The sequence below is a fragment of the Ammospiza caudacuta genome, chromosome 3 (genome assembly GCF_027887145.1).
Source record: "Ammospiza caudacuta isolate bAmmCau1 chromosome 3, bAmmCau1.pri, whole genome shotgun sequence".
In the NCBI taxonomy this organism is placed as follows: domain Eukaryota; kingdom Metazoa; phylum Chordata; class Aves; order Passeriformes; family Passerellidae; genus Ammospiza; species Ammospiza caudacuta.
The window spans coordinates 81779901-81794571 of NC_080595.1; the positions used below are offsets into that span (position 1 = coordinate 81779901).

The 14671-nt window shown below is 42.0% G+C and overlaps 1 protein-coding gene across 3 annotated transcripts; it reads left to right on the forward strand.

The window, feature by feature from the left end:
- The first annotated feature begins 3499 nt into the window (after positions 1-3499).
- On the forward strand, positions 3500-13810 carry E2F6 (E2F transcription factor 6). Of its 3 annotated transcripts, XM_058802103.1 has the most exons (8): positions 3529-3700; positions 4493-4602; positions 7600-7648; positions 9162-9378; positions 9694-9852; positions 10845-10959; positions 12236-12387; positions 13099-13810. In XM_058802103.1, the coding sequence occupies exons 1-7, from the start codon at positions 3529-3531 to the stop codon at positions 12353-12355; spliced, it is 942 nt and encodes a 313-aa protein (XP_058658086.1). In that variant the 3' UTR covers positions 12356-12387; positions 13099-13810. The 3 variants fall into 3 exon arrangements, with proteins under 3 accessions (XP_058658085.1, XP_058658084.1, XP_058658086.1); XM_058802102.1 differs by lacking the exon at positions 4493-4602 and having other exon boundaries at positions 3500-3700; XM_058802101.1 differs by lacking the exon at positions 4493-4602 and having other exon boundaries at positions 3503-3709.
- The last annotated feature ends 861 nt before the right edge of the window (positions 13811-14671 follow it).

Consider the following 14671-nt stretch of genomic DNA (forward strand, 5'->3'; position numbering starts at 1 on the left):
AAAGCAGATATTTACAGAAATTGCTGTCTTTCATGACATTTTACTTTTGCTCTTTTGCAGGAATATATTTCCTCTGGCTCATCTTTTCAGGAACACATGTGCACATAATGTAAGATCCAATTACAAGATTATTGTCTTGAAAGATTGCATTGATACAGAGCTGTGGGGTTTTACAGAAGGCAGCCTTGGCTTTAACTGCAGAATGCTGTAACCACTATGTACACAAAGAAAGAAAAAAATCATATAAGGATATAAGGTACTTTTTAATGGATGTATTTCCAACTTCAGGATCACATATATGAGCTAATATTAATAGTATATTAGTGCAGCAAAAAGTAAAAGAATGGGAAAATAATATGATTTAAACAAATTTTGAATTTTACAATGGCAATAGAAAAAATACCAAAAAAATCCCACACTGCATGAAATACAAACCATTCATCATTTCAGTGCTGCATGAAGTTCACTAGTAAAAACTTTTACAAAGCAGTCAAATTTCAGCTGCTCAAAATAAAAGTAAAACCTAAGTAGTACACGGTAAAATATTAAATTACACAAGTAATTTAAGAATCATTTAAAGAAACTCATGTTTTGCCTTTGACATACAGTCATTAAGAAATGTTAGTAAATCCACTCACTATTCTGGCAGGTTTTGATGGTAAAAGATCAGATTTAGGAAATGAATTATTGCCCCCTGGTGGCACACTAAGAATCAGTGTAATGAAAAAGAAACCAATTACAGATAAACAATCAAATATTTTATTTGAAGAATCATGTCTTGTACAATTAATGTCTGGAGGGGTTAAAAGAATGCACAGTCATTTTAATATGCATTAAGATAAGAGTAAATGGGGTATAATTTATGTTTTCATTTCCAAGATGATTCTAATAAAGAATGTGTGATGTTTAATGATCAGCTTTGTAAAATGTAAGTAATAACATACTAGAATAAAACTCTTTATCAGTAGAACACCACAGCAAAAACTCCTGATAGTCAAGCAAGTTACTTCAACATCTGATTTTCATTTAAAAGAATAATAAGTCTTATTAATTTTCATATAAATACAGAAAACACTTTCTGAACCTGAATCCCCATGGGGCTCTTCTTCGCTCAGATAACGTCAGCAGGCAAGGACAGAGAAGCACGGGAACAATAGGATTTGATCTTATGACTGGCTAGAACAACAGCATAGTTAAATGTTGATGCAATGTTTTCCACGTGGGTTAATACAGGAATTCATGTATCCTCATCCTCAAATGATGAGTTGTTAACATCCTCCTAGTGTGTGAGCAGCCAACAGCCACCAATTCCTGTTCAGTGACTTTAACACTGCTCAGCACATTCCTTACATCACCTCAAACTAACATGGCTCTAAATATCTACTCCAAACTGTTTTGCTTTGGTGGAACAAACCTGCTCTATCACAGTGGCTTTATACAATCTGGAACTGCAATGATAAAATACATCTTCCAGAATACAAAAGAAGAGTGAGTAATATTCATTCCTTGTGGAATTACATATATGACCACAGAGAAATTAGCAATTAGGTTATGTTGCACACAGTAAAAATGAGCATTTTTACATTTTGGTGTAATCATGTGCCCCTTCCATGACAGGAAAACCTGCACCTGCATCAGTCCAACCTTGCCTCACAGTACTGACAACCAGCATTTGCATTATGTCATTAAATGCACAACTCCAAATCTCCTGAACCACATTTTGCCTTTGAGGAGCTGTAATATATTTTTCCCTCTTTTATTCTGATTGATTCATTAGAGCACAAGAACAATTCACCTTAGTTCTACACTTCCCTACAAGGTCAATTATTACCATGCAAGTACTTGACTGAAAATTGGTTGCTATGAAGAAAACTCCATCCTCTATCAAGGCATCTGATACATCATTGGTGATACCATAAGCTACCCTAAAGAAATGTCTAACTGGAAGGGCTATGAAACGCATGGCAAATGGAAATTAATTCAGTATTTATTCATGATAATAGAGTGTTAGTTGACTTGTTTGGTCTGGCAGAATATGAACAAAGTTCTTAATGGCTTTGAATTCCTCATATCAGACTAGCAGTTTTACATGTCTGATGAAACCAGGACTAGAAATTTCACCTGAAATGTGGGTGGGAGAAGCAAAAAAGTTCATAATTCTTGAAGCAAAAGAATTCCATGACAAACGTACCTGCTGTAGAAGAGAGTTAATTGCCATGAAGAGCAATCAAGCAACAAATGGACTACCTAACAAGGAGCTGTGTTTTAAAGAAATGTTTTTGTCTGACAAACAAAAGTTATGTAAGCAATTGGAAATTTTGAGAGTACTGCTGAGGCTGGCAAATGACAAGGCATCAGTGCTTTGTAAAATGTTATCAGAAGTATGGAGGAAAGAGCAGGAGCGATGGAACTGGGACTTGGGAAAGGATGTTGCTGCACGGTAAATGGACAGGATTAGTTTGGACATGCCACATTTGATGGTTCCTGTCTGGCCCTAGAGGAATACACCTTGCCCTTCACTCACAAACCTCTTGTAATTAACTTATCCCTGACATGGGCATTCTATCCATGTCTCCCCTGTGAGTGACACACATCGCTTTGGCTGCCTCATACTAGCAAGTATTGACAAAACCAGATAATTTGGCAGGGAGTCAATAATAATTACTCTCACACACGCTTGCATGGCAATGCTCAGCCAGAATGCTCTCTCCTAGCTCATGGTGTTACCTGGAGGAAAGAGAAGTCTCCCTCCTCGCAGTAACCAGTGAGGACCCTGTCCTTGAGGGCAGCCGTGTGCCGGAGGTCACCTGGCCCGGAGGAGACCGAGGGGAGGGCACACCGCAGTTACAGCGGCTCGGGAGGGGCACAGGAGGGGCCGACGCTTCTCTTCAGTGGCCGGGACAGGACCTGAGGGAATGGCCTGAAGTTGTGCCAGGGGAGGTTTAGGTTGGATATTAGAAAACGCTTCTTCACCCAGAGAACCAGTGGTTGGGCACTGGAACAGGCTCCTCAGGAAATAGTCACAGCACCAGCCTGCCAGAGCTCAAGAAGCACTTGGACAACATTGTCAGGCGCATGGTGTGACTCTTGAGGTGTCCTGTGCAGAGCCAGGAGCTGGACTCGACGATCCATGTGGGTCCCTTCGAACTCAGCCTAATCTGTGACTCCTGCCTTTATCCACGCTGGCCGCTGCAGCGCTCAGTGAGCTCCCGCGGTCGCAAAGGCGAGGGCGGGGGCGACGGGACCGCTCCCTGCGCCGGTCTGGCAGGCCGACGGGAGGGGAGGAAAGGAGCTGATTTGGCGCATTCCTGCCGGCGCTGGGAAAGGCGGGGGCAGTCCCGGGGGGCGGGAGAAGCCGGGAGAAGCCGGGCAGGGCGGGAAGGCGCCGCGGGGGCCGATGGGTAACAGAGGGAGAAGGCGGCGGCGGCGCCGCGCGCGCGCCCCGGCGGCGGAGGGGAGGGCGCGTGCGCGGCTCCTGCCCGTTCCCGCCCCAGGCGCGCGCGGGAGCCGCGGCCATGACGGGCAGCGATGAGGGCGGGAGCGGCCCCGCGGCGCCCCGCGCCCGGCCGCGGCTCGGAGCCTCGGCGTGAGGGCGTCTGTGCGCTCCGCCTCCTCCAGCGCCTCGCCGCGGGGCCGCGCCGACATGGCCAGCCCCGAGCAGTGGGAGAGCCTGCAGCCGCTGCAGCCGGACGCGTTGCGTGTAAGTGAGGTACATGGCTGGAGGCGCTGCCCGGGGATGCGGAGAGGGCGGGACGGCGCTGCAGCTGCGCTCCTGCCGCCGAGCTTGTGAGGGGGCGGCCGAAAGCCCGGCCTACGTCTCTGGGCGGGAAAGATGCGACGGGCCGGGCAGCGTGGTAGCCGAGAGGAGCATTGGGGTGCTTCCCTCCCTCGTGGCGTTGGGGCGGGCTTCCCGGGAAAGGTGCTGGAACGCTAAAGGATGGTTTTTCTCGCCTGTGTCACTTACAGCCTCTTAATCGAGCTAAGTATGGTGTAGCTAAGTATGAGAAAAGGGGACACAATGTGTTTTCTCCTCTTAACGTCTGTGATCGTCTTACATGCAGCTGCCACCGTTACCTTTAGCAATGCTATGAAGTGTTTTGCAAAAAAGTCTATTTTGTAAAACTGTAAAAAAAAGGTACATGTTTTTTAGTTTATCGTGACGGTGCATGCTTTTAATTTTGTGATATATTTTAAATACATTGCATTTTTCCTTAAATTAATCTTGTCAGTTGGGCTAAAGGTTACTTGGTAGTATTTTCTTAAAGCCGTGAAAGAGTTCACGTAAGTTTTTTGGTGGGTAATTGAAGTGATGATTGTAAGAAGCAAATAGTGTTTGGCACAGCTTCTTTATGTGGATACTTAGATGAGTTTACAGTGGGTGATACTTTCCTGAATCAGCTTCTTATAAACAGGGAGGTCAAAGATGTGGTAATCATTAACAGCCTTGCCTGTGATGGCCATGGAATAGTGGGTGGGAATTACATCTCTGCAGGTAGCTCGGTTTGCAGGCAGCAGATGGGTGGGATCCCTGGACAAGAAGCCATGAACTGCCCAACCTTTGGGATGACAAAGGGCAGGCAGGAAGAAGGTGGCACTGACCAGGTGAGTGGAAACTGAGGGACGCAGCAGAAGCCATGAACTGCCAACCCTTTAGGTAACAAAAGGACACAGAGGTGGTGGCACTGCCAGGGTGGATGAAGAGAGATGCATGGGGAGACACAGCAGGAGCAGAGAACTCAGGGCAACATTTACCTGAGTAGACTATGAGGTATAAAAACTTAGAGCTTCCTTTATTGTGAATCCCTCTTTGGAGATACCAGCTTGGGCTGTTTATTCACCGTGAATAAATTGCTTTATGGAGAGACATTTGAGACTCTGCAGTGGGAAACCTGGGGTTGAGCCACTGAAGAGTAGCTCACTGAAGCAGTCCACCATGAAGAGGCTTCAGTCCCAGCAGTGACAGCATGAGACTTACAGGGAATCTCATGAATGGTCAGACTGGGAAGTTTTCTTAACAGTGGGATATTCAAGGAAGGTTCGTAGTAAAGTGCAGAACCTGGATTCCAGCTTACTCAGTCTTCAAGACTCCAGCTTATTCTGCCAAGAGGTAGGTTGAAATTTTTGGGAAGGCAGCTTTGGAAGCTGGAGGAGCTGAAGAGATTGGGATCAGTAAGGAGAAACACGTTTCATCATGACACTCATGGCAAAAAGAGCAGGACAGACTTGAAGGACAGCCTAACGAACAAGGATAAAAAGTGCCTGGACACGCAGATATGATGCTTGGAAAGCCAAAGTTGTGGTGTTGAAACTAGCAAGGAATGTCAAAGGTCACAGTACTGAAGAAATTTTCCTGTCTGACCATTCAAGAGCCACTCTTGTCAGTCACTCTCACACCACCTGAGCTGGGACTGAGGCCCCTTTGCAGCTGCACTCCCACACTCACACACCCAAGGTCCCCTCACCAGATTAACCCCAGGTTTCCCATAGCAGAGCCTCAGACATTTGGACCCTTAAAATATCTTAGTCTTGGTACAACAGCTGGAACAGGGACCCCAAACAAAGGAAACCTTGGGCTTGTGTAAATCTATATTGGGTTTTTGTGGTCAGATTTTGATAGCAGGTGGGGGGCTGCAGGGTGGCTTCTGTGAGAAGCTGCCAGAAGTTTCCCCCATGTCCTGCAGAGCTAATTCCAGGCAGGTCCAGGATGGATCTGTCACTGGCCAAGGCAGAGTTCATCAGAGACAGTAGCAGTGCCTGTGTGATAACATTTTTAAGAACGGGGAAAAAAGTTATTATACAGTTGTAATTACAGCCAGAGAAGAGTGAAGTGAGAATATATGAGACAACAACTCTGCAGACACCAAGGTGAGTGGAGAAAAAGGAGGAGGAGATGCTCTGGGTGCTGGAGCAGAGACTCCCTGCAGCCTCAGCTGCAGCCCATGGAGGAGAGCCAGGCTGGAGCAGGTGGATGCCTGAAAGGAGGCTGTGAACTTGTGGGCAGCCCATGCTGGAACAGATTCCTTGGAGGGATCTGTGGAGCCCATGCTGGAGCAGGCTTTCTGGTAGAACTTGTGAGCCTTGAGCCCTGCTGGAGCAGGCTGTGCCTGAAGGGATGCACCCTGAGGGAAATTGATGGATGTTGGAGCAGTTGGTGAACTGTTGCTGTGGGATGGACTCATATTGGAGAAGTTCATGGGGGGCTTTCTTCTGTGGGAGGGAACTCCACACTGAAGTAGAGGAAGGATTCTCCACCCTGAGCAGCAGCAGGAACAGCATTTGATAAACTGGCATAACCCCCATTCCCCTCTCCCTGTGCTGCTGGTGTGGATGGGGTAGAGCTTGGGGAGGGATGGGGGAATTGTGTTTTCTTAAGATATGTTTTATTTCTCATTATTCTGCTCTGATTTTATTGGTAATAAATTTAATTAATATTCCCAAGCTGAGTCTGTTTTGCCCATGATGGTATCTGGGGAGTGATCTCTTCTGGTCTGTAGCTCAGCTCATGAACTTCTTGTTACATCTCTCCCCTGACCACTTGTGGAGGGGAGTGATAGAGCAGCTTTGGTGGGTGCCTGGCAGGGTGTGTCCTAGGGCCTGGTGTTAGGTGGAGGATGTGAGGTTTATGGGCTGGAGGAAGGGGTCATCTAACACCTCATAAACCCAGGAAGCTGAAAATCAAGAGTTAAAGCCTTGCCTTTACCCTGCAGTGGTACAGGCTGGGGATTACCCTGCTGAAAGGACCTGGGGGTCCTCATGGACAGTGGGCTAAATGTGCACCTGCATTGTGTCCTGACATTGAGACATATGAGGCTGTCTTAGCAGGAGAACAGTAAATTGAGGGAAATTATTGTTTTTCTTTCCTTGGCATATGTTAGATTGCCCTTGGAATGCTGTTCCTGTTTTAGGCCCACTAGGACCAGAAGGCTGTTAATAAGCTCCTGAGAGAACTTGTTAAACTACTGCAGCCCTTCAGTAAAATCACAGCATATCTTGAGTTGGAAAGGACCCATAAGGATCATCAAGTCCAACTCTTGTCCCAGCACAGGACAATCCCAAGAGTCACACCATGTTCCTGAGAGCATTGTCCAAGAGCTTCTTGAACTCTTGGTGCTGTGACTGCTTCCCTTGGGGAGCCTGTTCCAGTACCCAACCACCCTCTGAGTGAAGATCCATTTTTCTAATATCTAATTTCCAAATTTCCCCAGACAAGTTTCATTCCATATTTGCAAGCAAGTTAAGAACTTTAAAGGTTACCAGGTATTTTACAGTTGTACATGATGGGCAGCTGAAAGGAAATGGCCGTGAATTGAAGCAGAAGAAGCAAGAGAGGTTGCAGCTTGCCTGGGCATCAGCGAGTTCAATGGTGTTTCCTGTTTTTGAAAACAGAGTGAGTTGTGCTGAGATGAAGGGCTTAAAGTTCTGGCAGGAATTAAAAAACATTTATTCCTTTTATCTAATGACACTTCACAGTAATAGCTGTTGAGTTGTCAGAACTGTGATGGCTGTAACATCTAAAGATTTGAGGATTTCTGCTAAAGAAGCTCCCTCTGTAGAAAGCATTTTATGACAGTTGTTTTTTTTCCCCTTTTTTATCCTCAGGCACCAATGATTGACCTGAATGTGCACAAGGACACCCAGCTTGTGAAAAGTAAGTTGCTCTGTGTCATGGGTAAAAATTAATCTTACAGTATGTCATGCCTTTTTACAATGTGACTACAACGCTGTAGACAAATGAAAAATTATATTTAATATTAGCAGAGCAGGAAGAATGCTGAACACTGACTGAAATAACAGATGTGAAGCTATAGGTTCTTTATAGTTTTTTCTCTTCAGATCTGTTGCAAGTATGCCTTCCCATTGCTATATAAAAAATAGTGCACAGGAAAAGTGAGGGAAAACTGGAACAACATACTGCCAAATGTTGCATTTCATCTGGTGTTAATAAATGTGGAAATAAACTTGAGTGAATTTCTGGGTGTTGGGTTTTTTGGGGTTTTTTTTGTTTATTTTCTCACCAGCTAAATTACTTCACACCTTTGACAGTAGCACAGTCCAAAACTGAGTTGTTGAGCCTGTCACTTTGTGTTAAGGAGTGCACAAACTTGCAGCCATGGAATGGGTGTGATATGTTATGAGTAAAAGTGTGTATCTCATTCATCTTGGGAAAAATACTGATGGTTGAAGTAAAAGTGTTGTCTAGGGTACTTTGTTTACACACTCACCTTTTCTTGAAGCATTTGACTGGAATATTGCTGGGGACACAGGTTGATCAGATTAAATACTGGGTTTGCTTTACAGGAGAAAAGACAAGTAACAGCTGAATTTGACAATCTTTTATTTGCTAGTATCAAATAAGCGTGTGCATACCATGACTTTTTCACTCAGAAGTGGGTGCTTTTTTGTGCTTTTTGCATACATAAATAACAATCTCAAGTTATTCATCAGGGATTTCTGCTCTTTCTGCAAATATGGTGGTAATGAATACACATAGCGCAGGGATCTCTTAAACCAGGGTGTCAGGGCAGCTGTAGATCTTTGTTGTATTAGTAAATCAAGCAATGGAATGACTAGTTCTTTTGCCCTGAGAACAGATAGTGCAAAAAGTTTGTCTGCATACTGAATTCTTCAGTTCCAGAGCAGATAGGTCCTGTGCAGGCTGAAACAGTCCCGAAGCCAAGCTGACTTGTGAACCATGCCTAATGGTTACATGTGAGGTCTGCTGGTTAAACTGGACCAAAAAGATGTGAAAAAATACTCTAATAGTGTCATGCAGCAGAGATAGAGCTGTGTTTCTCTGGCTGCACCTCAGCACGGTCTATAGTTAACCAAAGGTTTCATTGGTGTTTGGTCAGTGATCTGATCCCATGTCCTGTAGAGCATACAGTTACTCAGTTATTAATATCCATACTAGCAGTGTGGAGTCATGAATGTTGAAAGCACAAAAATGTATGCTTGCTATTTAGATAAAAGCATTGCAAACAAATGAAGGTATGTGTAGTTAATATGCTTTATATGGTGCCATTGCAATGTAAGCATTAAAAACTGCAGTGCTTCCAGACTTCTACCTTCATTGTTACTTCATCACTATCATATTTTTTACTTCATGCTTATGTAGTAGCTTACCCTAATATATTCTAAAATATTCTACCAAATCTTTACAGAAACTGTGGACATCAAAAGGCCTCGATTTGATGCATCCTTGGTGCTTTTGACACGAAAATTTATGGCTCTTCTCAGAAAAGCTCCAGACGGTGTCCTTGATTTAAATGAAGTAGCAAAAACACTAGGAGTACGAAAACGGAGAGTGTATGACATCACCAATGTGTTGGATGGCATCGACTTGATTCAGAAAAGATCTAAGAATCATATCCAGTGGATGTGAGTTGGCTTTGAAGCTTCTAGTTTCTGAAACAGTAAATCCCAACAGTGTTGAGTAATGTTTATAACTTTGAGAGTATCTTTAAGCATATTCAGTTACTTCTCATAGATAGTATTTTAAGTTCTGTTTCCTTCCTTATGCTATGTGAATTACCTAATACATTAACAAGTATCAAGTGTGTAAGTACATGGAAGCATATTTCAGCAGAAAAAAGGATGCCAGACTTTCTTACTGTTTGCTGTTAGTATACTTGATGTTTGATAAATGTGCTTTTATTTATACAAACATGCTAGACAATTTTCATATTCTTCTAGAGGTAACAGTCTTGACCAACTTATTGGAAGAGCACCAGAGCCACAGAACCTTAAAGAGGAACTTTCTGACTTATCAACCATGGAAGAAGCTCTGGATGAATTAATCAAGAATTGTGCTCATCAGATATTTGAACTAATAGATGACAAAGAAAATGCAAAATATCCTTTCAACTCTTGCATTATTTTAACACATGATTTTGGTTGCACATACATATCTAGTAAGAAGTGTAGGCTGATACCACAGGTATGCAGTACTGCTTGATAATGAGTTTTATGATAACAGACTTTTGATTATTTTGCATTTGAGAAGGCCTGTCCTGTGCCTTGCTTTGCAGTATCATGGAGAGTCTAGCCTGTCCTCGGAGGAGTGTTGCTTGTGTGTCCTTTCCACTGCAGAAGAGTGAAGTGGGGAATAGTCTTAGTACCCTGACCATCACCCTGTTCTCTCCATTTGAGTCACCTCAGGGGCAGGTTTTGACCCACCAGTGAGCTCAAGATGCTTAGTGAGATGACAGAGAGGACTCAGAATGGAGTCCCAGTGGCCTGTTGCCAAGGAGATACAATGGTATGTTGGTTATATCCTAATACTCTTCTCTCTTGAAAGAGATTCCAGTGCAGTTCTGACTTCCAGATGGGTTTTGACAATAGAAAAGAGATTGATTTTAATATATGGCATAAAGATTGAATTTTGGCTTTGAGTTACAATAAAATATTATTTCGCTCCCTTGTTTGGCAAGATGTTAAGGGGTGTGCACAAATGAAATGTGCTCATATTCTTTATACCTTACTGCTTAAGAAAATAGTTCTACAGTGTCTTAGGAAATTATTTTCATGCAATTAGAAAACAGAGTGTAATTTCTGAAGAACAGTATTCCTTCGGCTTTGTAGACTTATGACAACATCTGTGAAGACTGGGGTTTTTTAATAACATTGAATATATTTCTAAAAGCCTTTTTTCCTTCCTGGAAATACAGAAAGGTATTTTTCTACCATTAGCTGATACTTCATTTTACAAAGCTAATATTAACCTCTGCTGAATCAATTTTCTGAAGTTGGTATTCTGCCTCAACATATCTTGATGTGTTCATATCATATACTCTTGCTTGTGCCCATTAGCAAATGACTTTACATAATCCTTGACCAATGTATACACTAGCTTATGTGACGTACCAGGATATCCGAAGCATTCAGGCTTTTCAGGAACAGATTGTGATTGCAATCAAAGCTCCAGAGGAAACCAAATTGGAAATACCAGTTCCTAAAGACGTAAGTTTTAATGCATTTCTCCTAAAGAAACAAAAGTTTATAAATTTGATTTTTTGCAGCAGCAGTCAGTAATTGATTTCCAGTTACTCTGTCATGCAGATAGTGGTAGTTAAATGTTCTTGTGTTCCACTGAACAGTGCTGCAGGGATAGTAGTCTTAGAAGCTTAGTTGCTGTATTTTTCTTTTTGCCTAAATTACTAAGCCATAAATGTATCTGAGCTTTAGTTACCTGGTTCTGTTAGAGAGAACGGAAAAGCTGTAATAAAGTATGCAATGTACAGTATGGTTGGAAAAAGAAAACCCTTTTGTCACTCTAGTAGATGATATCTAGAGGGATTTTTCATGGAGTGGGGCTGTGCCCTGTCCTCACCCCACGGTGCAATACACAGGCTCCATTCTTGTCTCACAGAGGAGCCAGACCTTTGCCCCCTGCACCCAGCAGTGCTGCAGCTGCTAGTGGGGCCTGTGTACTGGGAGCCCACTGTTGGTAGTGCTCTGAGAGGGCAAATCCTGGAAGACAGCCTAAGATAACAAACAGAGCTTTAATTCCATTTTCTTTTTTGCTTGAGCATTTTTTATAATCTTCCCAATTGCATAGTCATTGAAGTTGCCTTGCTATGTGGATAGAAAGGTGGGGATATCTTAGGAAAAGGAAATTAATCAGTAGAACCAAAGAGTTAGATCCCCTATATAGATCTCCAGTAGTTTCCCTGGTCTAAAGGAGCTATTGTCATCCAGTGGAGATGAAAAAGATACAATTCCAGATGCCTCCTGAAGCAATAAAAAGGCAGAATTTCAAAAGTTGTACATTGGCACCGAATATTTTCTCCATTGTGCATTAAGATTTATTTGCTCTGTGTCTTGCCACACGGTGTCTGTGGGAGGAAAGCAGTAGAAGTGATAAGGATTGGTTGCTTTACTATTTTGTTAAACCTTTGTGCTCCAGTTTGTTGTCGAATTCATGGCAATGTTTTGTCAAGTTTTTAAATTTTGTTACTCTTCCTAAACATAAGTAAGTCTTGGTCATATATCTGAAGGTCAATAGAAAGACTAAACAAATACTTAAATGCACATTCATTAAAAATGAAAGCTTGTTAGCTTAATTCTGCATAATAGTTGTTCTACAAATGTATGTAATGTCATAATTTGTGTGGAAGCAGTAGCAATTTTAAATAGCTGTATTTGTTCTGTTTTTAATCTGTTGTCTTTAAAATAAGTGCAAAAATAAATGTATAAGCTTTATTCTTTGAATTACATACAAGTTGCTGTTTTATAGGATCACATAGAAGTACATGTGAAGAGCACGAAAGGACCCATTGACGTGTATCTATGTGAGGTGGAAAAAGAGAATCCAGGTGCTGAAACTTGTGAAGATATGGATACTGTCCATATCTAGTGAAACTGAGACATCATTTTATCCTGATGAAGGTAACATCCTCCTTTTCCATTTTTATCCACATGTATTTTTTTTGTTTTCTTAAGATTATCATATCATTCTGATAAAGCTGTAAACTGTGCTGTTGAACAAGTGTAATTTTCAGAGCATAGATTGTGGGCCAAGGTGTGTGGGAGTATAGGAAATGCCTGGAAGAGAAGTCTGTGCTGTTGTGTTACCTCACAGCAACAGGATGTCAGAGAGTGAGGCACGTGCACAAAGAGCAAGGCACTCTTGTTCCCTGGCCTTTTCCTTCCTTTGCTCCTTGCTGGTTTCCTGTCAGAGCCCGTGGATGGAGCTCTCAGCTGCTGCACTACAGAGTCCTGCTCAGCTCAGATTGTTGCCATGAGGGTTATGATGCTGTTTTAAACAAGACTGCTGCTGCTCATTCCTGCCCTAAGGGAGGGCAGACAGAAGAGGGGACGTCGTATTTCAGTCTCCTAAAACAGGACTGGATGGGATAGAGATTCTGAAGAAGCCTAGTGCTGCAGGATGTTGTGGCATAAAAATAAATCTGGCAGGAATTGCAGTAGCTCAGAACACAGCAAAAGAAATTGTCTTTAGAAGTGCTGCTTTATAGGTGAAGGGGAGAGTTGTCCTTTCATCCCAGGTATTTTTTAAATTAATTTTGCTTGTGGAATAACTCAAAATTGTATTTTCTACAATTAGAGTAATCATATTCCTTTTTTACTTTCCTTTTGAAGTGAGATCTCCGATGGAAGAAAAAAAACCCATTTGAGATGCCAGATTAATTGCAACACAAGAATCTAATATAGAATGTAAATATCTGTGTTATAGGGCTTTTCCAAACTGCTTGGATCTGCAAACTTCCTAACCTGAAATGTTCCAAAGTGTTTTAAAAATCCAGCAGTGGATTAGTTTAGTGTTTTCACAGGATTGCTTATCCTCCCAAGTCAAAAGACAACAGTTTCTGGAGTTGCATTTAGGAGCTTTGTTTTCTTAATTGCATATGACCTACAGAGCTTTGGGAAAATGGTTTTTTACCTTAAAATTTTAATTGACAGAAAACAAAGATAATCAATTACTTCCAAAAATTAAGATTGGAGAACAATTTCTGGAGCGGTTCACCATCTGCATGAGAATGTATAAAATGAAGAAATGCACTTTTCAGTTCTGAGGCAGCACTACTAAGCAGGATTGTCAAACACAAGTGTAACAAAGAACTGGTGTATTGGAAGCCTTTGATATGAAGAACAAGATGTAAATATCCCAAGAGCTATGCTTTACACTGTGTAAGTGCTGTTTGTATCCACCTCTACATGAACTATGGTATCAACACTGAAGTGAAATAATTGGGCTTTGTGTACATACTTGTATCATTTCTGGGTAGTTACTGATGTACATTTATTGAGATGGTTTGCATTTCTGCCTCTGTACAGCAAAGAAATAAAATAAGCTTACAAAAATATGAAATATTTTCTATTTCTGTGAAATATTTTCTAATGAAACACATTGGGTTGCCTTTGCTGCAATTCACTGAGTGACTACAAGTGAAAAACTATGTGAAAATCTAAAATCTGTTTTACATGGTACTGTCAGATAACACTTAGATCTGGATCTAGTGATGCCACAGTACTTTAGCAATTTTCAGAAGAATGATCAATAACTACTTAAGCTGGTCCATTCCAGTTTCTGGAGTTTACATACAGCAGAACCCTAGCTGAGTATCGTGATGTCTTTGTGGCTCAGCTTGCAAAAATATGTAAAATACTTAAGGACTATGTCTGTATTATCCATCTTTCATATCCATAAAACAAAGCTGTTGAATTTATATGCTGGATTTTCTAAGGGAGTGAACTGTCACTGTACAAATGCTGTGCATGGGCTCACTTCTTCCCAGTATGGTTTCTGTAAGGGTGAGTTGGCAGGTTTGGTTTTAAATAGGAAGTCCAAGTCCTTGGGTCACACAGTATTGACAACTATGCATCTCCTCACAAGTGAGACCATCAAAGCTAATTAAACCTTGCATGTTCTAGCCAGCAGCTCTACAGCTATTTTAGACAGGTGCAGTGAAATTAAAAGCCCTATGTTCTACAATACAAGTAAGTTGGCACAGGTGACACTGATGAGCATAAATATACCTAAATACAGAATGGAGAAATAACTCAGTTTTCCACAAGGTTCCCTGGTTCTGCAAAATGCATAGCAGTATACTTTGCAAATTGGGGAAAAAACACCAAGTGCAATCTTGTGTCAGAAAAGTAATCTTGAATTTTTATATCTGTCCTCTCAATTTCAGGCTCCAGAATACAGGAC